This window comes from Chionomys nivalis, chromosome X (assembly GCF_950005125.1).
Source record: "Chionomys nivalis chromosome X, mChiNiv1.1, whole genome shotgun sequence".
Classification (NCBI taxonomy): domain Eukaryota; kingdom Metazoa; phylum Chordata; class Mammalia; order Rodentia; family Cricetidae; genus Chionomys; species Chionomys nivalis.
The window spans coordinates 108,160,670-108,184,529 of NC_080112.1; the positions used below are offsets into that span (position 1 = coordinate 108,160,670).

Here is a 23,860-nt window from a genome sequence, read left to right on the forward strand (position 1 = left end):
ATCAAATACACTTCTTGAACTTTTTATAATAGTGCATTGGGTCTACACAGTGACCCCATGAAATACTACTACTATCCCCATTTTACAAATGAGGAAACTGATGTTAGCTATCACCCAGTTGGGAGTTGGTAGAACCAGAATTTGAACCCAAGGTCCTATGAGACCAGTTTCTTACTCTTAAGAAGTCAAGTTGAGGGATATAAAATCAACATACTGATAATGAGGTAGGAAATAATGCAGGGCTTTCACAGTGAAGCTGCTGGCAGGAGGGAAGGGAGAATGCTGCTTCGCATAGGCCTTTAGGAGGAGACAAGACTTCTTTAAGTCCCAAATTCTTCATCTATCAATAAATATAAAGGGTCCTACCTTGTAGCTTTGGTGTGAGAATTGGATGAAACAAGGTATTTTAAAAGTAGTTAGCACAGTGCCTGGTATATGGTAAGTTGTAGTTGCATTGATGACAGTGATGTTTCTAGGACCTGAAAGATGAGTTCATTTGGGATATGGAGAGGAAAGGGTGCATTATGAGGAAAGACAGAAATGGACATTGTGTTGGAAAGTGGCGCTAGGGACTTTTCTTATTCCATTGCTGATGATCGTTCATCACCTACTAGCTGAACTATTTGAGGAGACAAAAGGAATGGATGTTACAGAGTCAATCAGCAGCCTGAAAGGTTTTCACTGGTCTTAAAGCATGCTGAGATACCCTCTGTGTGCCACTATGAGCCTGCTTCCTGATTGATCCTATATTTTCTCCTCCTCATCAAACTCAGTCCTAATGCCAGATAAGGGGATAAGAAAAGGTCTGTATATTCCTAGAGCAAAGGTACCCTATGTTGTTTACAAGTCTAGGCTCTTACTTCTCTGTCCCTAGCAAGCATCAGCCTTTCTTGAGATAGACAAAATGTTCCTAGAGGCCTGATAAAAGAGGCATGAGTTATAAGAGGTATGGGTTATCTTAGGCATAAGGGAGTTCCCTTGAGATTGTTTTTATATGGCATAGGTGACCATATAAAAGTATTAAGTATGTATTGAGGTTACATTGTATTTAGAATCACATCTTAAGTGTTTGGAATATCCAGAGGAAGTAAATAACATAGTCTTTGCCCTGGAGATCTGCTGTTCTTGTGGAGACCAGATTGATACAGTTGCAATAACTGGATATATAAAAAATTAAATGTTAAATTGATTCCTTTCTTCAGGTGTCGCTACCTGGCTGTTCAGCTGTCTCCTGCCATTCCTGTGTTTGCTGCCATGCTCTTTCTTTTCTCTATGGCCACATTGTTGAGGACCAGTTTCAGTGACCCTGGAGTGATTCCTCGAGCACTACCAGATGAAGCAGCTTTCATAGAAATGGAAATAGGTGAGTCTTGTAACCAGTTGGCAAGTTGTTATACAGTGGTGGTCCTGTTGGATAGGGGAGTGGGATCATCATAGTAGTCACAGATTCAGACTACTATCCCAGCTTTTCCTGTCTGAGATCCTAAATGACCACCTATGAATTCAGTAAGACAGCTACAGTAAGCCTGTAAAGCTACATGCTTTCTTTTTTCGCATGTTGAGTTGCGTTGAAGAAAGGGTTTGTTGACTGAATTGTTGCCAAGAGAGTGTCTTTTCCATTTTTGGAGGAGGCCATCCCATCAGACATCTGCTTGTTGAGGGAAGCTATAAACTGTCTTTCCATAAAATGTTCTTCTTTGCATATACATACAACTTGGGATATAATTTCATAGGTCTTCTGAAGTTCACTCATGGGTCCAAGAGCAAGAATTTCTGCTTCAAGGAGTCATGCAAAATGAGAAGGGACAGCCATGGTACCAGGAACCACTCAGAGGAGTAAAGAAAGAAATTTCAGGCTCAGAATTTACAGTCTGCAACTCTGAGACTGAAATGTAACACCACCAGGAGCCATAATGGCTTTGTGAATTGAAACAGAGCATCCCAGGGCTAGAAAGGGGATATCCTGGGAGTTCCCACTGTGAAAAGTCAATGATGAGAGTACTAGGAGCAAGCTGGAGCCCACCAGCTCAGTAGCAGTGGTTGTTTCTCAATTTTGTTTTGACAGTAGCTTGAGTCCACACGGAAACAAGATAAGAACAGATAAAGGACCCAGGACTTATTTTGTCACTTCCTTGCCCCCGGGTTCTGGGGATCGAACCCTGTCCCCTGGGCATCCTATGCACATGCTCTACTACTGAGTTGTATACCCTGCTCTGTGACCGGGAACTTAGAATGCTGAATATCCGTGTTAGTAGAGTTCCAGTCTGTGGCTAGCCTTTAGTTCTTTGATGTTGCTTTGAAGGCTGCCATGCTTTTGTGTTTGTTTATTTGAACTGTTTCTCCCTACTTTTATAGTATATTTATTTTTGGAAAAGCTCGGCCAGTTTTAGTTGAGCTAAAGAGAAAATGGTTTGCACATGTCTGAGCTAAAACTACATGGGGTGAGGTGAGGGTGAAAAATAGTAAGCATAAAGTAGAGGCAAGGTTTGGTGACATAGGCAGAATCCACATGGGAATGAGGAAGTAGCTATGCAAGATTAATCCAGCTAAAGAAAAGACAGTACTCGTAATTCCCCCTTTATCTTGTTCTTAAGTACCCCATGTTCTACCCCAATGTCTCTCCTGGATTCTGCCATGGACTCTGTGGCCCACACACCCTACTGTAAAGCATATGTAAATAAATATTAAAGCGGCATGCTGGCACTTACATCATCATCTTATGAATAGCTAGCCTCATCTTCTTAGGACGTGTAGCACACTGTTATTGTTTGATTTCACAGCACCTACCCCACTCTACAAAAGGGAAAATGTTCCATATGACAGATATTTTTAGAATCAAAGTGGATTGAAAAATACTCTGTTTTTAGAATTATGCTTTGTGGCAAAGGTGCAGCGAGCCCAGCACTCTCATATGCTGGGGATGGATAGGCATGCAAATTCATACAGTCTGCCTGGGAAGCAGTTTGGTAATAAGCAAAGTGGCGTTAAGGGTTCATACCCTTTGTCCTAGTAATTAAGGGCTCCTTAAGAGTTTAGTTAAGGGAAATAGCAGACATTTAAAACAACCTACCATAGAAATATTTTCAGTGTATTTTTGTTTCCTTTTCCTCTTTAATATGAATTAATTTTTAATTCCTATTTTTAAAAACTTTATTATTTAATATATATTTAATTCATATTCAATACAATATTTAATTCATATTTTAAAATTCCTTGTTTTAATACAAGGAAGTAACTTTTGGTTTTCCCCCTTTTTTAAAAATTTATTTATTTTTATTTGCAGTTGTGTTTTGCCTCCATGTATGTCTGTGTGAGGGTGTCAAATCTTAGAGTTACAGACAGTTGTGAGTTGCCATGTGGGTGCTGGGAAATGAACCCAGTTTCTCTGGAAGAGCAGTCAGTGTGCTCTTAACCACTCTCTCCATCTCTCCAGCCCCAGTGTACCTCCTTTAAAAAAACAATTTATTTTAACATATTTTTATTATTTTTATTCCATTTATTTGTTTATCTTGGGGGTGGGAGCTGCATGCATCATAGTGTGTGCAGGCGTGTAGGTCAGAAGATAACTTTTAGGAGTGAGTTCTGTCCTTCGCTGGGAACCAAACTCAGGTCCTTAGGCTTGGCAGTAAATGCTTTAGACTGCTGAGCTGTCTTACTAGCCCCTATTCCTGTTTGTTTTTGAAAGAATTTTTTAAAGATATATTTATTTTTACTTTATGTGTATGGATGTTTTGCCTGCATGTATGTAAGTGCACCATGTACATGCAGTGCCCATAGAGATGAGGATCCTCATCAGATCCCTGGAACTGGAGTTTTAAGCAGGTTTGAGCTGCCATTTTGGTGCTGGGAACTAAACCTGAGCCCTCTGCAGAAACAGCAAATGTTCTTAACTGAGGAGCCATCTCTCCAGGCCCTTGAAATATTATTTTAATTGGCATATATGAATTCTATATGGTACTAGGTTTTGCAAGGACACTTTCATAGTAGTATATAATGTACTTTGAACATGTTCTTCACCTCTAGACGTTGTTTTTTGAGACAGGATCTCATGTAGCCCAGGCTGGTCTCTAATGTGCTGTGTAGCCAAGTCTTTCCTCAAATTCCTGATCCTACTGCTTATACCTCCTTATACCTCCTAAGTGCTTTGATAGCAGACATGTGCTGCCATGCTGGCAGTTTTCACTATTAAAAAGGACAGTATTAAAATACTCTTGCATAACCATGCTTTGTAGTTCTCTTTGAATTTTGCTAGTAGAATTACGAGGTTACAGAGCACATGCATTTAAAGTTATGGTAGCTGCTAGTATGTTGTTCACTGGTAAGAAATAAATTTGACCTTTCGGGGTACACTGAGCATTTATTGTCTTTTTAATACTTGTTAATTAAAATGGTACTTTTGTGTTTTGGTAGTTTGTTTTTTTTTTTTTTTTTTTTTTGACATAGGGTCTCACCGTGTAGCCCTGGCTGGCCTGGAACTTGTTACATAGACCAAGTTGACTTTGGACACATGATGATCTACTTGCCTCTGCCTCCTGAGTGCTGAGATTAAAGGCATGTGTCCAACATGCCAGACTATATTTTAATTTCATTTCTCTGATTTTAGTCAAATTAGATGCTTTATTTCATATTCTTGCCATTTTTCTTTTTTTATGTTTTTTATTTGTAATCAACTTGCCCCACAAACACAATACCCTTGAAAAAAACACCTTCTTACATGTATATCATATGTAAAAATTGTATGACATTTAGTAGACATGTGGGGGATGCTGTGTGATGTTGAAATTCTAGTCTAGTAGCACTTGCATGGGAAAGAGGAGCGTTTGCCTTTCATGGCCTCTGTAACTTTTGGAGAGGTGCTGAGACTTTGGACTCAAACAAAGGAGAGCAGTGAATTAAATTTCTTTTTACTGACTTACAGAAGCCACCAATGGTGCGGTGCCACAGGGCCAGCGACCACCTCCTCGTATTAAAAATTTCCAGATAAACAACCAGATTGTGAAACTGAAATACTGTTATACATGCAAGATCTTCCGGCCTCCCCGGGCCTCCCATTGTAGCATCTGTGACAACTGTGTGGGTGAGTAAAACCAAAGGGATGAGGGATAGGCTCAGCTGAACAAGGGGTCTCACAGTGAGTGGCCAATAGTTCTTGGGAAAATTCTATGGGAATGAGAAGGCAGATTCACATGAGAAACAAGGTAGATTTAGATAGGAAAGAAGCTCCTACACAACAGCAACTCAGCATACTTATGGAGATCTGGTCTAAAAAAATCTCTCTGATCAATGGGAAACAATACCTGTTTGGGAAATCTCAATTTTTCTATTCGTTCCTTGTCAGGTGTGGCCCACTTTACAAAGAGGGAGAATATCGTTGTACACTAGAGGGCAGTTTTGAGGAAGGCCTACAGCAAAAGTGGTCTTTGTGGTCCCACTATGTACTAAGCACTGGGCTGAGTGCTTGCCCCTGGGTTGAGTATTTGCCCTTTCTCTCATTTAGTGTTCATAGCAACCCTTAGAAATCAGTATCATCCCCATTTTACAGATGGTGACAGTGAAGTTCCTTTGGGTAAGTTTGTGTAATTGGCATGATTTTCTTACTATATGTGTATAGATGTGCAGGATATAAGGTCTATGCATATGAGTCTTAGACATACTTCCTACTTTGTGCTGAACTCTGCGTAAGATCATACAGAGATAAATAAAGGTGTTCATTGATAGGTATATAGGTGACGCTGCTGTTGTCACTGATGAAATTCGAACATTCTGTATGCGCTGTACCATGTCTGCGAACCTTGCTTTCTTCCTACAAGCCAGGTGTTCAGGCAAAGTTTGGGGAGATATATATTCCTTTATAGATCCAAATTGAAATGTGGGTTAGATTCTGTAAATCAAAACTAATTTTAAACGGAATACAAACAATATTTAAAGTGTGATATGAAGGTTTCATGAAGAATTCCCTCTATTTTTAAAAAGATTTATTTATTTGTTATGTATATAGTGTTCTGCTTGCATATATCCTTGCTTGCTTGAAGAGAGCACCGGATCTCAGTAGATGGTTGTGAGCCATCATATGGTTGCTAGGAATGGAACTCAGGACCTCTGGAAGAGCAGCCAGTGCTCTTAACCTCTGGGCCCATCCAGCCTATCCCTTAATCTCTTAATCTCTCCAACCTATCCCTCTCTTTATTAATTTTCTTAAATATAAAGAACTCATAAGTCTGGTATGAATGCTATTAATCCTAGCACTCAGGAAGCAGAGGCAGTTGGATGTCTGTGAGTTTGAGCCAAACCTGGTCTACAAAGAGAGTTCCAGGACAGCCAGGGTTATATAGAGAAGCTCTGTTTCGGCAAAAAAAAAAAAAAAAAAAAAAAAAAAAAAAAAAAAAAAAAAAACTCATACAAGGGGTTGGAGATGGTTCAGTGGTTAATAGCCGTGGCTGCTTTTCCAGAGGACATGAGTTCAATTCCCAGCACCCACATGATGGCATGTTTAACTTTAGTTCCAGGGGATTTGACACCCTTTTCTGGCTTCTGTGGGTAGTAGGCATGCAAACATGTATGTAGGCAAACCTATACCCACGTAAAAAAAAAAATAGAAGAATTGTACAATTGACTTTTTGAGACAGGGTTTCTCTGTGTAGCTCTGGCTGACCTGAAACTTTCTATGTTTCAGGCTGCCTCAGAACGCACAGGAATCTGCACATCTGTTTCTCCCAGGTGTTGAAATTAAAGGCATATGCCTCTACACCAGCTTATAAGTTGATTCTTGAAAAGCACTGATGCTCTGTGAGAAACATGGACAGTTCATAAAACAGAAAATTTAATTATCTAATTAATGTAAAAACCTCTACTAATCAGAGATAAATGTTAAAACTGGATGTTTCTTAAAATTGTATTTTAATTTTTCTTGACAATTTCATAATGCATACAATGTTTCTTGACCTTCTCCAGAACCCCCAACACATGCCTCTCCCAACTTCATGCCCTCTTCATTTTATTTTTTTAACACTTTATTTGATGTGCATTGGTGTGAAGGTGTCAGATTCCCTGGAATTGGAGTTACAGACAGTTGTGAGCTGTCATGTGGGTGCTGGGAATTGAACCTGGGTCCTCAGGAAGAGCAGCTAGTCAGTGTTCTTAACCACTGAGCCACCTCTCCAGCCCCCATTTTATTCTTTTTTTTTTTTTTGATTTTTCGAGACAGGGTTTCTCTGTAGCTCTTTTGGTTCCTGTCCTGGAACTAGCTCTTCTAGACCAGGCTGGCCTCGAACTCACAGAGGTCCGCCTGCCTCTGCCTCCCGAGTGCTGGGATTAAAGCCGTGCGCCACCACGGCCCGGCCCCCATTTTATTCTTTATAACCCACTGAGTCCAATTAGTACTGCCTGCATGTGCATGGATATGGGGTCATTTATTATCTGGCAACCACACCCCTAAAGAAAAAAACAACTCTCCATTCCCAGCAGTCATCAGTTGCTGATGACTTCTCAGCTAAAGGTGGAACCTCATGAACCCCTCCTTCATCTGTGCTGGAATTAGCTGGCTTGATTTTGTGCAGGTAACCATAGAAGCTGTTCATGAGTACAATGGATCCTGTCATGCTCATTCAGAAATCAGCATTCCAAATCCCCCAGCTCTTGTACTCCTTCCTCTCCCTCTTCCATGAAGTTCTCTGAGCCTTAATAGGATCAATATAAATGTCTCATTTATGACTGAACTCAACAGTCACTTATTCTCAGCATTTTGATAAGTTCTGAGTGTCTGCATTGACTCCTGCCACTGTGGCAATGGGTGGGACAGCTTCTAGAACCAAGTTGAAAGCAGCATTAAAAAATATGTTAAAACATAGATCTGTATAAATTTGCATTTTTCTCAAAGTTTTTATATGGCAAGTTTGCTTAAAATGAGACTATATCTATAATTCTAGGCATGATGCTAACCGCTTGAGCATGACAGTTTTCTTTATACATTTCTTCTTTCTGAAAAAACATATATTGTAACCATTTAGCAAGGAGATATACTACTCTTACATTCACTGTTCTTCAAACACTACCCCCCCTTTAGAGGTGTTTGTGTGTGTGTGTTCATGTGTGTGCGGTTGCCCATACATATGTAAGACAGAAGAGAGCTTTGGGTGTCATTCCTCCCTGTTTTTAGAGACAGGGTCTCTCTATGGGATCTATGACTTCCCAAATTAGGCTATCCTGGTTGCCTAGTGAGCCCCAGGGATATCCTTGTCTCTGCCTCTCTAGTGATGGGATTATAAGTATGTGCCACCATGTCTTATACTTTTTATGTAAGTCTGGGGGTTGCCTAACTCAGGTCCCCATGCTTGCACAGAAAACACTACAACAGAGCTATCCCTCAACCCCCATTTCATTTATTTTTATTTTATCTTAGCTTTTATTTTATACTAACTTATCTTAACTTTTGCCTGTGTGTACTTCTGTGCACCACTTTTGTGTGCCTGGTATTCATAGACCAGAAGAGGGTGTTGGAGCCCCTAGAACTGGAGCTACAGATAGTTGTGAGATGTTATTTTAGGTGCTGGGAATTTAGCTCAGGTTCTTTGCAAGAGCAGAAGGTGCTTTTAGCCACTGAGTCATCTCTCCAGCCACCAACCCCTTTGTTAAAAAGTCAATTAAAATATTATGCTGTGTTAAAAAATATGGATGGCATAAAATATAAATAAAACTCAATTTTAAATTTACACGCTATTTTTGCTGTATTTCCTTCTAATTCCTTTGTTTGTAAAACAAGACATGATATAATATAGAAGATTTTTAATTTCTGGATTCTGTGGCACTGGGGGTTGAACCAGGTCCTCACACATGCTAGGCAAGTGCTTTATCACAGGTTGTATCTCCCGTCTTTGTTTATTTTTTAGTTATTGTACAAAATAATAGGTTTCATTATGCAATTTTTATCCACATGTATCATTACACTTTGCTCATATTTGCCTCAGTAATTTCTGTTCAACTCTCTCTCTCTCTTTCACACACACACACACACACACACACACACACGCACGCGCGCGCACACACACGGATCTTGTTCTCATGTGAGAGAAAACACATAGCACCTGACTCTGGCTTATTTTATTTAGCATAATCATCTCTAGTTCCATCCATTTTCCTGACAACGACTTAATTTTGTTCTTCTTTACAGCTGAATAGAATTCGATTGTTATATGTCTAGGATATCTATTCATCTGTTAATGGGCTTCTAGATTGGGTCCATTATCTTGGCTATTGTGAGAACTGCAGCAGTAAACACTGATGTGCAAGTATCTCTGTGGAGGATATATTAGATTCTGTTGGGTATATACCCAGTGGTATAGCTGACTATTATGGTAGTTTTATTTTTTGGTTTTCTGAGGAATCTCTACACTAATTCTCTGGCTGCTCCACATATAAGAGGCTTATTTTATTTTTTTGAGTGTGTGTGTGGGGGGTATGTTCATGTGTGTGTCTGTCTGTGTGTGTTTCGGCTGTGTACATGTGCGGTTAGAGGTTAAAGGTCAACATTGGATATCTTCCTCAATTGCTCTCCCCACCTCAGATTAAATTTAAATTTAATTTAATTTGTGTGTATTTGTGTTGTGTAATGTTTACTTGTGCTTATGTGCCACAGAGTGCATTTTAATGTGGTTCTCTCCTTCTCCTTTAAGTCAGCCCCATGGATTCAGCTGAGATTGACTTGTTTACTCAGCAAATGCTTCTGTCCTCTGAACCATCTTGATGCTGCCTTCCCAACTTATTTTCTTGAGACAGGGTCTCTCATTCTGACTATATAACTGGATCTTTGCCTGGGTTATGACTACAAAATCCTATCAACTTGATTGTTTAATCAACAGAATATATATATTTCATGGTTCTGGAGACTGGGAAATCTAAGACCAAGTTGACAGAAGGGTTAGTTTCTGGGAAGGCCTCTTTCTGTGGCTTGCAGATGGCTTCTTCCTTGCTGTGTCCTCACACCTTTTCTTTCTACGTTCACACATTTCTAGTGTCACATCCTCTTCAGAGGGGGACATAGCTACATAGTGAGATAATGTCTTACAAAATAAAAACAAAGCTGGGTGGTGGTGGCACACGCCTTTAGTCCCAGCACTCTGAAGGTAGAGACAAGCAGATCGAGTCTACAAAGTGAGTTCCAGGGCAGCCAGGGCTACACAGAGAAACCCTGTCTTGAAACAAACAAACAAACAAACAAACAAACAAACAGCCCAAACTGAAAAAAGAGAACTTCTCTCTTAGAAAATTTCTAGTAGTCTTTGATACTTTTCTTGAGGAAGTATGTTTTTTATTGATTTAGAAAGATTTCTCACAAAATTAGGCATATATGTTTGTTCTCTCTAGTTTTTCCTTTTGAGAGAGAGAGAATGGAGAATGTTGTGTGTGTGTGTGTGTGTGTGTGTGTGTTTGATGTGGGTGGGGCTTGTGTGCTGTGGAATGTGGAGGTCAGAGGACAACATTGTGAATTGGATTCACTCCTACTTTATGTGAGCTCTGGGGAGCCAACTCAGGTTGTCAGGCTTGCAAGGCAAGTGCCTTTTGCCACTACTGTCTCACTAGTATTTTTAATGTATGGAAAGTCATTTTGGTTTTATGACACAGGGTTTCTTGTTTAGTCCTCAGTGTCCTGGAGCTTGCTCTGTAGACCAGACTGGCCTTAAACTCACAGAGATCCTCCTGCCTCTCTCTCCCTAGTAAAATTTGTTTTTCTTTGTCCTCTACGTTTTGTTGGATTACTTAGGTGCTTGGAAAGTCCTATATCTAGTCTTTGTAATTATTTTGTTCTCTAAATTTGTTTTTTGCCTATAACGATTAATCCATCTGGAATTTATTTTATCAAATAGTGTGAAGGAAAAATAGTAACTTTATTTTCTACCAGTTAGCTTATTGTCTCACAATTATTCATGAAATCATACTTTCTTTTATAATAGTGTGCTTAGTAGATGGTAAATTTCTGCATGCTCTACAGTCTATTTCTATGTTCTTTTGGGGGGGGGGTGTTGTTTTTTTCTGAGACAGGGTTTCTCTGTAGCTTTGGAGCCTGTCCTGGAACTAGCTCTTGTAGACCAGGCTGGCCTTGAACTCACAGAGATCCGCCTGCCTCTGCCTCCCCAGTGCTGGGATTAAAGGCCACCACCACCCAGCCTATTCCATACAGCTTTAAGAATAGTGTATTGTAGATTTATATTTTTAAAGAATACAGGTAAAAAGATTCATACTGTTCATTTCTCAAATTTATTTTCTGAATTTAGTAAATCCACCTGCTAAGGTTTTTACTGGAAAAAGCAATGCCTCTGCCCTTAACTGACAAAATAACCCGACCATTAGACTGTTCAAAGCCTTTGTATCTTGAACTGTAAAGTGAGAAAATATTTTTTTAAACTGACATCCAGTGTAGTTGTGAAGATCTGTTTAGTCAGGGTTCTCTAAGGAGACATAACTGATAGAATAAATATATATATGAATGGCATACAGGCTATGGTCTTGTTAGTCCAACAATAGCTTCCTAATGAAAAGGCCAAGAATCCAATAAGTAGTTGTTAAGTCCATAACTCTGGGTGTCTAAGCAATTTCAGTATGGTGCTAGAGTCCAAGAGGATTCTTAGTCTTCAGTCTATGTTGGAATCTGAAGAAGTATGTACTGATACCAGTGAAGGAATGCCTCAGCAACAGGATAGATGAACTTGCCAGCAAGAGTGAGAGTGAATAGGCAAAAAGCAAAAGCTTTCTTCTTCCATGTCCTTTTATGTAGGCTACCATCAGAAGGTATAGTCCAGATTTAGGGAGATTCTTCCTGCCTCAAACAATAGGATTAAGAAAATTCATGCCAGGCAGTGGTGGTGCACACCTTTAATACCAGCACTTGAGAGACAGAAGTAGGTGGATCTCTGTGAGTTCGAGGCCAACCTGGTCTACAGAGTGAGTGCCAGGACAGGATCCAAAGCTACAGAGAAACTTTGTGTCAAAAAACAACAAAAACCAAAACCAAACAAACAAAAACAAAATAAAGAAATAAAATTTCTCACAGATTTGTCCAGCAGCTTGAGTTTTAGTTGATTATCAAAATTGTCAAGTTGACAACAACGATAAGCCATCATAAGATCAAATGAGCTAGAGGTGAAAACATTTTGATAAAGTGAAGAATGTCAACTGTATTTGTCTTCCCTTTCACTGCTGTTGAGACAGGTGTGTATGTAGCTCTTTTTTGAGACAGGTAGCTCTGGCTGGCCTAGAACACACAACATAACCTGGGTTGGCCTCAAACTCCTAGAGATCTACCTGTCTCTACCTTCCAAGTGTTGGGATTAAAGGTGTTCACCACCATGCCCAGCTCCTTGAGTTCTTTGGGTTGGGTACCATGTGGCTGGTGGGGTGGTTTCTGTTTTGAGTCTGTCATTGAACTCCCTTTCTTCCACAGAGCGCTTCGACCATCACTGCCCCTGGGTGGGAAATTGTGTTGGAAAGAGGAACTACCGCTACTTCTACCTCTTCATTCTTTCTCTCTCCCTCCTTACAATTTATGTCTTCGCCTTTAACATCGTCTACGTGGCCCTCAGTGAGTATACAGGGCAGCATCTGTCACTGGAGTGAGAGTTAGGTGGGAAAGGCTTGAGGGGTAGCTTAGGGGAAGTTGGATTTCTGGTGGGTCCTTGTAGCTAGGAAGACACCCCAGGAGCAAACAGAAGTGAGTACTATTGTCTGTTCTTGAGTGATAACCAATCTGAGCTCACATTGGTAGATAGATATTTACTGAGTATTCTGGCCTTCTCTCTGGCTGTCTGCTGGTGAGAATGGAGCCCTAATTCCTGAGCCACACCCAGAGTACTGAGAGGTTCTGAAGTGATACACAAGGTTGGCTATGTATTTGCCGCTACACATCCTCTCATTCTGTCTTGCAAGCTATATCTTTGTGGTGGGTATATCTTTTTACCTGTTTGTGGCTTATGGTATATACTTCAGAGATGGAAAACACACCCTCATGTGCATGTGCACACACATACAAAGTAGAGTATGGAGCTAAGCAAGAGGTCTTGAAAAGAGATGAGCTCTAAGCTGGCGATCACACAAGGGAGGGGCATCTGTGAGAAGGTTCCTCTAGAGTACTTCTGGTTTCTTTCATCTGTTACTATCCCACTGCATGTACATATTTGGGAACTTGGAAAAGGAACCTAATGCTTAGTTTCTCCCAGCTCTGTACCAGTGCTTAGTGCTGCATTGGAGTGTGTTGGAAATGTGAACTCAGTCACATGTGTGCAGATGAAAGGGAAACTCTTTACCCTTGCCTCGGTGGGACCTTCTCTTTTGCCAGAGTATAGTACAGGACAGGAATATGAGGAAGTGAGTAGATACTAAGGGGCTTTTTATAGTTTTGACTGAAGTCACTAATTTTTATTTCTGCTCCTCTTCCCAATTTCACAGAATCCTTGAAAATTGGCTTCCTGGAGACATTGAAAGAAACTCCTGGAACATATCCTCCCCTGGCAGTTTATCCCTGTGAAGCGTCTTAAACTGCTTGCCAGCATGTTTTCTTCCTGCAGTTCTCCCACTATCTAGTTTTCCAGACATCAGTGAATGCCAAAGCCTAAAATTAACAAGTGTAGTCCTAGTGTTAGCAACTCGAATGGAAAATGGTCAGAACTTTAAGGGAAATTTGCCCCTCACCTCTTTCTTGGCTGCCTCCTCTCCTTCAAGAGTCCTTCTAGGTGCAGCCTTAATGCCTCTAGTTGGCTACTGTCTGTCTCAATACACTTTTGTGCTATTTGCTGGGAGCGTTGCCCTACTGTTCCAGTGAAGGCTTATTTTGTGTAGTGGCTACAGTTCTGAAAAGGAGATTTAGAAGAGATTTGGATAAACCACATCTTGTTTCTATCCCATTGATTTTTCATTTATAAAATTTATCTTGGGTGGGATTTTCATTAACAGTGGTGGCCAACACTGTTTAGCTTTGTCACCTTCCTAAATGGCCTCTTCGAAGAACTGATGACAGTCAAATGCTAGAGATGCTAGAGATTTATTCATTGTGAATAGGCAGAAATGCATTAGCTTTCATAAAGGATCTATCCAGTGAAGTTTAGAATTCATGTATAGTTATATACAGATAATTTGACTTTTGTGATACTTGTTCCAAGAGGTAAAGATGGTATAACTAGTATCACGAATGTGAACCGAAGCATCAGGTTCCCTAGTTTGCGTTCTTCACTATTCCTTAACCTAACCTCACTGTTCTGGAAGTTCTCATTTGCTTCTTCACACTCTGGTCTGTTGTGGGACTGACTGGATTTCACACTTTCCTCGTGGCTCTCAACCAGACAACCAATGAAGACGTGAGTCAGCTTTCTCATCTTGCTATATATCCTGTCCGTGCCCATTCTTTAGTCACCTAGGAAACCATGTTGCCAAGGCCTGGAAGGTTGAGACAAGTGGAAAAGAAACCTGGCTTGGGAGATTGTTAATTAAGGTTTAGAAGAGAAGGCAAACAGCTTTGTTTGGAGCTGGATGTCTGCAGAACATTAGGAAGAGGTTAAAAAGTTGGATAGGCACAATGTCTTTTAACTGTTTGTAGGTCCTTAAAGGCTAGTTGAAGTTCTAATGTGATGGAATGCTCCTATAATCACAGTGGTTTCTAGAGATACTCAGACAAGAAGATCTCAAGTTGAAGGCTACTCTGGGCTATGGAGTGACGTGTTACCTTAAAAACAAGCAAATAATAGTGAAGGCTTTTGGTACTATTCTAAATTTAGAATATAGAAGGATGATTACACCAAATAAATATTCACTTTTAATGAATTACCAATTAAATTCATTATGGATATGAAAAAAATATAGTTGAACAAATAAATACATCCCCATAACTTTACCTTCTAGATATCACTTTTATTAATGGTATGATTTATACTCTTCTAAACTTGTCTAGATTTGATTTTATTTGTTTACACATACACTGTATTTTAAATTTAATTTTATTTAAAAATTTTCATAGAATGTATTTTGATCATATTCTTTCTCCTTCCTCAACTCCTCCCAGATCTTCCCCACCTCCTACCCATCTGGCTTCATGTTCTTTTTCTTTCTTTTTAATGTAAGCCCTGGCTTTTATCCTCTAGATCAAAGGGTCATGGACAGGGAAGAATCGTGTGCAGAATCCCTACAGCCATGGCAACATTGTGAAGAACTGCTGTGAAGTGCTTTGTGGCCCCCTGCCCCCCAGGTACTCGAGTAACAAAAGTGCTCTTGGCTACTAAGATGAACTACTCAAACCCATCTTGTTGCCTGCTCTGCTGCATTCTCCTGAATGGAGCTTCTTAATCTCAAATAGGCCTTTCTGGGAATTGTCACGTGGCACTATATCAACATGGTCCGTAAACCATGGGCTGGTTATTTCATTTGTTTGTTCCCTGGTTAATGTGACATCCTTTAGTTTGTGGAAGAGTAAATAGAAGGTAGATGTGTGCTAGGGTCAGGAGAGATTGCCAAAGGCATGTTTGTACTTTCTAATGTACATAACAAGATCCAGTGGGGACTGAGCTGGTAGAAAGTGGCTGCCAAAGACCTTGTTTAATTCTCCTGTCTCTGACAGTGTGTTGGATCGAAGGGGTATTTTGCCACTGGAGGAAAATGGAAGTCGTCCTCCAAGTACTCAAGAGACCAGCAGTAGCCTCTTGCCGCAGAGTCCAGTAAGTATTGCAGACTTATGCTGTGTCGGTGAGAGGGACCATGTAGGCTACCTCTACAGCTTCAAAATATAACTGTGATTTTTTATCCTAACCTCCCCAGATTCCCTGTCTCTGCTTCTGCCCTTGATAGTGCCTTCAGATCTTTGTGCCCTTGGCATAGATTAAGATTTATTCATTTCTTTGACACATACTGATGAGTTATTCTGTGCCTGCCACTTTCATAGGTTCAAGGGATACACCAGTGAGCAAGTTGAATGATGTCCTTCCCTGAAAGAAGTTATTGTCTGGTGGAGATGGGGGATAAGAAAACAGAACTTTGCTCAGTGGGTGAAGAGTAGCTTGATTAGGGAAACATACAATGTTGTAGAGGCAAAGGTGTGGCCAGAGGACCATGTGAGAGTTAGTGATGTGTTTACATTGGTATAATATGAGGGTGCTGTGAGCATTCTCCCGGGTGTCTTGGTCAAGATATATTTTGTAAAATTCTTAAAACTTATATGAACTATATGTATGTATTTATTGATTGATTTATTTATTTGGCTTTTCAAGACAGGGTTTTTCTATGTAGCTTTGAAGCCTGTCCTGGCAGTAGCTCTGTAGACCAGGCTGACCTTTAACTCACAGAGATCCGCCTGCCTCTGCCTCGCCAGTGCTGGGATTAAAGGCACGTGCTACCACTGCCCAGTTTGAAATTTATTTTAAGATATTTACTGAGATTCAATGCACATACCATTCAATGTTTATTTAAAATGTACAATTCCCTAGTGTAGTATACTAACATGTGTATGATTGTCGCAAATTAAAAAAAAAAATTTCCTTATCCTCTGTCTTAAGAAACCTTATATATACTGGGTGGTGGTGCCACACGCCTTTAACCCCTTTAATCTCAGGAGGCAGAAGCAGGTGGATCTCTGTGAGCTCAGGGCCAGCATGATCTACAGAGCGAGTTTCAGTATAGGCTCCAAAGCTACAGACAAAAATCTGTCTAGAAAAACAAACAAACAGATACATAAATAAGAAAGAAAAGAAACCTTGCATACCTTAGCAATGAGATCTGGGGATGGAACCCAGGGCCTCGTACATGCTAGGCAAACACTCTACCAGTGAGCTCTCCCTACCCAGATGTAAACCTTTTGAATGCTGATATATGTGGCTGTACTTCATTCCTTTGTATGGCTGACTCATATCACGTCACATGGATATACCGTATTGTATCTATCCATTCACCGTTTCCACATTTTTCTATTTTAAAATTTTATTTATCATTACTGTGGTATGTGTATATGCGGTACGTGTGTGTGAGTGTGGGCATGTGTATACCACAGCGTGCATGTGGTGGTCAGGTAACAACTTTTAGAGTCAATTCTCTCTTCTCACTGTGAATTCCAGGGATCAAGCTTAAGTGATCAGGCTTACTTGGCAAGTTCCCTTACCTGCTGAGTCATCTCACTAGCCCTGTTTCCACCTTTGGTTATTATAAGCAATGCTACTATGAACGTCTCTGTGCAAGTTTTTGCATGGACATATGCTTTCATTTTTCTTGGCTGTATTCCTAGGAGTGAAATTGCTGAAAGAAGTGGTAATGCAATTATATAAATAAAACATTTACATCTTTTGGGATGCTGCTGAGATGCTTTCTAAAGTGGTTTCACCATTTTTCATTTCCACTAGCATTATCTAATAGGTTATCTGATCTTTCTATTTTAGCCTCTGTAGATGTGACATGTTATCTCATTGTCTGTCATTTGCATTTCCCTGATGACTAATGATGCATACATCTTTCCATATAGGTATTAATAATTTGTATATCTTCACAAGGGAAATGTTTATTCAAATCTTTTGTTTGCGCCCTCTCTTTCTCTCCCCCAACCCCTTCAGTCCTCTTCACCCCCTATCCTGCTTCATGTGTGTAGGCAGATAGCGGGACAGAGGATAACTTTTACTGTTCCTTAAGTGCTTTCCATATTTGTTTTTTGATGGCTTGTTCATTTGTTTGGCTTGTATTTTTGTTTGTTTGTTTTTAGATTCTCTGGGATCAGAAGTGTCTGTCACCATTTTTGACTTTCTCCTACCCTGGGTTCTAAGGATTAAACTCTGGTCCTTATGTTTACACATCAACCCATTGAGCTATCTCTGCAGCCCATATGTTCTAAATTTTAATGTATGTCAATTTTTCTTTTCTTTTATTGCTCATGTTTTTGGTGCCCCATTAAGAAACCGTTACCTAATACACAGTTGTGAAGATTCCTCCGCTTCTTCTGAGAGTTTTATAGTTTGAACTTTTACATTTATATTTTTGATCCATTTTAAGTTAATTTTTATACGTGGGAAGAGGTAGGGAGTATGTATCTTATTTATTTATTTTGTCTGTGGATATCCAGTTATCTTTCTACCATTTGTTGAAAAGATTGTTCGCTTTCCCTCATTATTTTGGCATTCTTTTTGAAAATCAATTGACTGAAATGTGTGAGTTCATTTCTGGACTCTCAATTATAGTCTGTTGATCTATATGTCTGTTCTTATGCCTGTAGTACACGACTGTCTCTGCTGCTTTAGCACTGAAAAGTTTTTAAAACAAGAAATACTATTCTTTTAACTTTATTCTTTTTCATGATTGATTTGGCTTGTCTTGGTTCCTTGAAATCCTAGGTGGACCTTAGGATTATCTTAAAGCTTATGAGTTTCTGTGAAGAAACCAGCTGGAATTTTGATAGAGATTACATTGACTCTACAGATCAATTTGAGGAATACTGCCACTATGACACAAGTTTTCTGAGCCATTGTTAATGGCTATCTTTTGCTGGAGGTGGAGCTCAGTTGTAGGGTACTTGCAACGCTTGCACACTCACATGCACATCTACACACAGGGGAGAGAGATTGAGAGACAGAGACACAGAGAGAGAAAGAGAGTGAGCTGATCTGCCTCTTTGACTGTCATACCTGCTGACATGTCATGATACAGTGGGATAGTAGCTCTCTGCCAGGTAGGAAGGGAACTTTTACCAAAAATCATGGACTGCCTTTTTGTTCATTTTGGTTTTCTTTGATGCTATAGTTTTAAATGAATCTTTTGTTACATAAATATTTTCTTTTTTAAAAAAATATTTATTTATTTATTATGTATACAATATTCTTTCTGTGTGTATGCCTGAAGGCCAGAAGAGGGCACCAGGCCTCATTACAGATGGTTGTGAGCCACCATGTGGTTGCCGGGAATTGAACTCAGGACCTTTGGAAGAGCAGGCAATGCTCTTAACCGCTGAGCCATCTCTCCAGCCCCAAATATTTTCTTTTTGACATTAATGTAAATGAAGTTGATTTCCTAATTTCATTTTTGCATTGCTCATTGGAGTATAGAGAAACATAATTAATCTTTGTATGCCAGTCTCATATTCTGAAATCTAACCAAATATGCTTTCATTCTAATAGATTTTTAGATTTAAACTTTGTTTCAAAATATCATTTTATTTCATGTGCATACCTTTTGTAGGGATATTATTCTCTTCTCCCCTAAATTTTTCATTTGCTTTTTAGAGGACAGCAAGCATGTCACTTTCACCATCTTGAATATCATTTTTCTGATGAGGCTGATTTCAAATAATAACTATATAGGTTAGTGGTTCTCAGCTAAATATAGGACAGGATTATTTTAGAGTCACTTATGAGACATTTTAAATCATATGTATCATTTGAAACCACTTTCATAGATTTCAACTCACTATTCTAATAAATTCTCTGTTAGGACAGAAACAGGATTGAAAACCATTGGGTCAAACCGTGTTAGATAAGCACAGTATAATATTCTGTAGTGGTGGATATGCTTGCATATAATTATTCATGGTACTTCTTAGTATCATCATTTATAATAGTGGAAACATCTGTCCATAACAGTTTAAGGATAGACCTCAAATAAGCTGCAGGCACATTCTGCTGAGGAAATGGTATTGGTCTTAGTTTGGTAACCATGGCTGCATATCTTAGTGTCACTGGAGTCAAAGGTTTCTAAGGAAGAAGTCAATGCCTTTGGATTATCTGCATTTAGATTTTAAGAGAACTTTGTGTTGAATCTGATATCTTTTACTTCCCAGGCCTCAACAGAACATATGAACTCTAATGAGATGCCAGAGGACAGCACCACTCCGGAAGAGATGCCACCTCCAGAGCCCCCAGAGCCACCACAGGAGGCGACTGAAGCTGAGAAGTAGCCTGTCTATGGAAGAGACTTTTGTTTGTGTTTCATTAGGGCTATGGGAGATTTCAGGGGAAAGATCAACCTGAGACAGAGAGCAAATAAGCTGTCCTTTATTACTATTTTCCTTTGGTCTTTAGTCACCGAATTGCACACTGGCATTTTCTTGCTGCAAACTTTTTTTAAAATTTATGGACTTAAGACAGTGGCAGAAGATGCCAGTTACCTCTTGGTAACTGGACAAATGGGTCTCTTGGGACATGGCACTTGTTTTCCATGGTCTCAGCCACAAGGTGTCCTTGGACTCCCCTTCTCTTCCCTCCAGATCCTAGCTCTCCTGCTGGGGGTCATTGGTCTCATTCTTGGGCTAAAGATGCTCAAGACTGACTCAGGTCCTTTCCAGCTGCTACATGTCCTGAGTCCAGAGGCAGTCACAGAGACCTCTGGCCAGGGAATCCTAACTGGGCTCTTGACTCCTTCAGACCTAATGAGGATTGGAGAGTGAGGTTGGAGGATTTTCCTGGCTACAAAGTGCCAGCATTGCCAGCCAATCCTTTTAGGAATAGGGCAAGTACCTTCCACTTGTATTTATTTGTGTAGCTTTTCCTCTCCCCCACCCCCATCCACTCTCTAACATCCAAGTTCCACTCTTTCCCCCATTAGATGATATATGTAAGTAGTCATAGTGGAGATAACAATTTACATTTCTCATAGGTTCTCCAGAAACTTCAATGCCTGTGCTATTCTCAATAAGCATTGATGTGATGCCAACAGCATAGCCCCTCACACTCTCTGTCTCATCTCCCCTCTTTTCTCATTAGCCCATCTTAATTTTCTTTTTTTGACTCCTGCTTCCTTTGGGAGCAGGAATGGCAGTAATAAAAGCCTGCACTTTGGTGCTTCCTTTTCCTCAGAGGAAGCCTGAGTGCTCATTAAAACACTACCCCTCAGACTTCTTGTGTAAGGCCTACAGAGGCCCTGAATGCACAAATGGGGAAGTCAAGGCACAGAGAGGCTCTCCTCTCCTCTTTCCTCCTATCCCTCTTCCTCCCCTCAAAAAAAAAAAAAAAGAAAAGAAAACAAAACAAAACAAAAAGGCTAAACAGTTCTTCCATTAAGCCTTGGCTGAGTGAGGGAAAGCCCAGCACTGCTACCCTCCCGGGTATTCCACTCCAAGGCCTCAGCCCACCTCTGGCAATGGTAACCACACCAGGGGCTTCATCCAAGCCCTACTCTTCCAGCACTTCCACCGGCAGAGTCCCTGAGCCACTTCACCCTGGGGGTGGACTGTGGCCCCCAGGCAGCTCTGCTCAGGACCTGCACTATTTCAGGGAAGAAGTTCTATGTATTATATGTGGCTATATTTCCTAGAGTACCTGTGTTTTTCTCTTTCTAAGCCAGGGTCTTGTCTGGACAACTTATGGGGACAGTAAGGGGTGTGAACCACAACTTTTAATCTATTTGAAGGCGATTAAACTGTGTCTAATGCAAGCTGCCTGCCTCCTCCTTCCCCTTCCATTTCAAGAGCCACCACGGGGTTGTGAATGTGTTTGTGTGTTGGTTCAGGGGGTGGGTGGGGGGTAGAAGGGGTTGCTTGTTACTTCCCATACTTCCATTTTCCAGGGTACCCTTGGGTTGAAGAGATAGATACCTCTCAAATTCAACCTCTCCGTTGATCTATTTAATTCTGGGACGAAGTTTATCTTATTCTGGACTATGAAGACAGGATGTCCAAGCAATACACAGTGTGAGCATGACTGGGAGACTAAAGGGTTGACACTTAAGAGAACATGTTCTTCATTGGGATATTGTGTTAAGTAGGTGGACACTGTTATCTGCAAGTGAGTCTTGGATTTTGAAGCAGGCTGACCAGGGCCTCCCCTTGGAAGTATTTCATTAGTGATCTTTTACAAGTGATGGCATGCATTTCTTTTCAATGGTCTGTAATCAAGACTCCTATCTCACTCTTTCCAGTTAATTGTAATTGGTGAAATTGGCTGCTCCCAGGTTTCTCTGTGTCTTTTTGTTTTGGTTGCTGCAGGATTTGAATTTAATATCCTTGGGGGAGAGAGAGTCATTGGGAGAGAGCTTGACTCAACTTCCTCTCCTCTCTGCTTCTCCTTTCCCACTTTTTCAGTGGCTCTCTCAGTTTTGTTCTTACAGTTTGGGTTCAGTTAGTTGAAAAGGGGGGCAATCGTGGAGAGTGTGGAAGTTTCATGTTTTTGTGTTATTGTGCTTTCCAATCAGCTGTCCCTCATGGGGACTCCCTTTCTAGTCACTTCTCAGCCCATGTCCACTCTTGGGCCAGAATGGATTTCTTTCCTCCCTCACCTTACCTCAGCTGCTCTTCTGCTGCCCCTAGGTCAGCCAGAAGAGCTTTCTCTTCTGGTGGGAAGGATCAAAATGGAAATCTTTTATCTCTAGTATAAAATGTTTTTGTTTGTTTGCTTGTTTTGTTGTTTGTTTAAATCTGCTTCTTCACTCACCTTGCCCTCTCTCCCCCCCACCCTCTCTCTCTCTCTTCTGTATTTAAGACTTTGGCCTGAATACCTGTCCCATTCATATCACATACCAGCTGGGACTGTCCCTAGTCTGAGCTCTGATCAGAGGAGAGATTGAAGACTTGATCTTTCTCTGGGGAAAGAGGCCTTATATTGTTTGATGTTTTCAATGGTTGACACTCTCTCCAACGCTCCCCTTCCTCTCCATTCCTCACACTTCCTATGCACCCACCTCAATTCTCCAGGCCAGGATGGTTGGCGATGGTTCAAAACCTCTGAGGGAAGGGGAAATTTATGTCCCTTTGACTCTGGGGCCCTCTTGGCCCTAGCTGAGATCATTTTTGCTCCTTTTACATTTTTTCCCCCAGGAATGGGGATGGAATTCTATAGCAGCTAATTTCCTTTCTTCCCATCCTAACCATCCTGCCCTTACCTTACCCCTAAAGCCCCTTTTCCTACTGACCAAATCTCTTTATCTTATTTTGGGGAAAAATATTTTGTTTTAAAATCTATTTTCTAACTTAAATGCAATTTAATATGTAAATCTCTGCGCTTTTGTGTGAGCCTACAAATGTGTATGTGTTGGGGTTTTTCACTCTCTGGTACTTCTTAATAAAGAAATCTTTCTTTTGGGGGGAAGCCAATTAATGAAGGAGACTTGAATGGTTTTAGAAATATAGGGCTGTCTGTTTCTTTGTGCTTCTGCCTCATTTCTTTACTTGTGCCTAGTATGAGTGATCGGGCCCCTCCCTCACCTTTGAAACCTTCCTTTTTCCTTTGAGAGGGACTTCAACTTAGAGAGAGAGAGAGAGAGAGAGAGAGAGAGAGAGAGAGAGAGAGAGAGAGAGAGAGAGAGCTGTCCTGTATCTGGTACCCCTCTGGGACCACTTAGATTGGCTCAAGTGGTTACCTAGCAACTTAGCTTCCTTCTCACCCTCTGTAGCCTGGCCTTGTTAGTCCTTTATTCCAACTCAGTTCATTTTACACTCCTGAGGCTGGGGCCAGGCTAGAGAAAATCACCAAGAGATCACAGTAAATAGCTTTTTTCCCCCTAAAGATAATTTTTTTCTTATGGTGCTACTAAAGAAGAATCACATTCCCAGTAATTCAAAAGGCATTTGTGTTACTTTTGAGAATACATTCTAGGAATCTCTTGCTGTTCTCAGGCGATAGGTTTTAAAAATAGACTCAAAGGCTCACACTCCGAATATCATTAATTTTAAAGGATACAAACCCAATGCACAAGAAAAAGTGTTGGTAAATTGCATGTTTTGGGTAAATATGAAAAGGGAATAAGAAGTATACACATACATCTTAAGAACATTCAAATGTCCTATAGAACATGAATACAGGTGTAAAATGGTATAATTACCAGTCCTAATAATTTCATAAATAAATATAAAATGATCTTATAATGTGAATAAACACGGACTTTCCAGGAATGCAGCAACTATGTAGATTGTGGAAAGGTAGTAGTATAC

The 23,860-nt window shown here is 40.3% G+C and overlaps 1 protein-coding gene across 3 annotated transcripts in view; it reads left to right on the forward strand.

The window, feature by feature from the left end:
• Zdhhc9 (zinc finger DHHC-type palmitoyltransferase 9) overlaps positions 1 to 23,078 on the forward strand; it is a 36,899-nt gene extending 13,821 nt beyond the window's left edge. For all 3 annotated transcript variants that reach the window (XM_057759595.1, XM_057759597.1, XM_057759596.1), the window contains exons 3-10: positions 1,203 to 1,363; positions 4,919 to 5,077; positions 12,434 to 12,571; positions 13,435 to 13,481; positions 14,235 to 14,339; positions 15,120 to 15,223; positions 15,593 to 15,689; positions 19,778 to 23,078. In XM_057759595.1, the coding sequence (XP_057615578.1) occupies positions 1,203 to 1,363; positions 4,919 to 5,077; positions 12,434 to 12,571; positions 13,435 to 13,481; positions 14,235 to 14,339; positions 15,120 to 15,223; positions 15,593 to 15,689; positions 19,778 to 19,894 (928 nt within the window). In that variant the 3' untranslated portion in view covers positions 19,895 to 23,078. The remainder of the gene's footprint in view (positions 1 to 1,202; positions 1,364 to 4,918; positions 5,078 to 12,433; positions 12,572 to 13,434; positions 13,482 to 14,234; positions 14,340 to 15,119; positions 15,224 to 15,592; positions 15,690 to 19,777) is intronic.
• Positions 23,079 to 23,860: the final 782 nt, after the last annotated feature.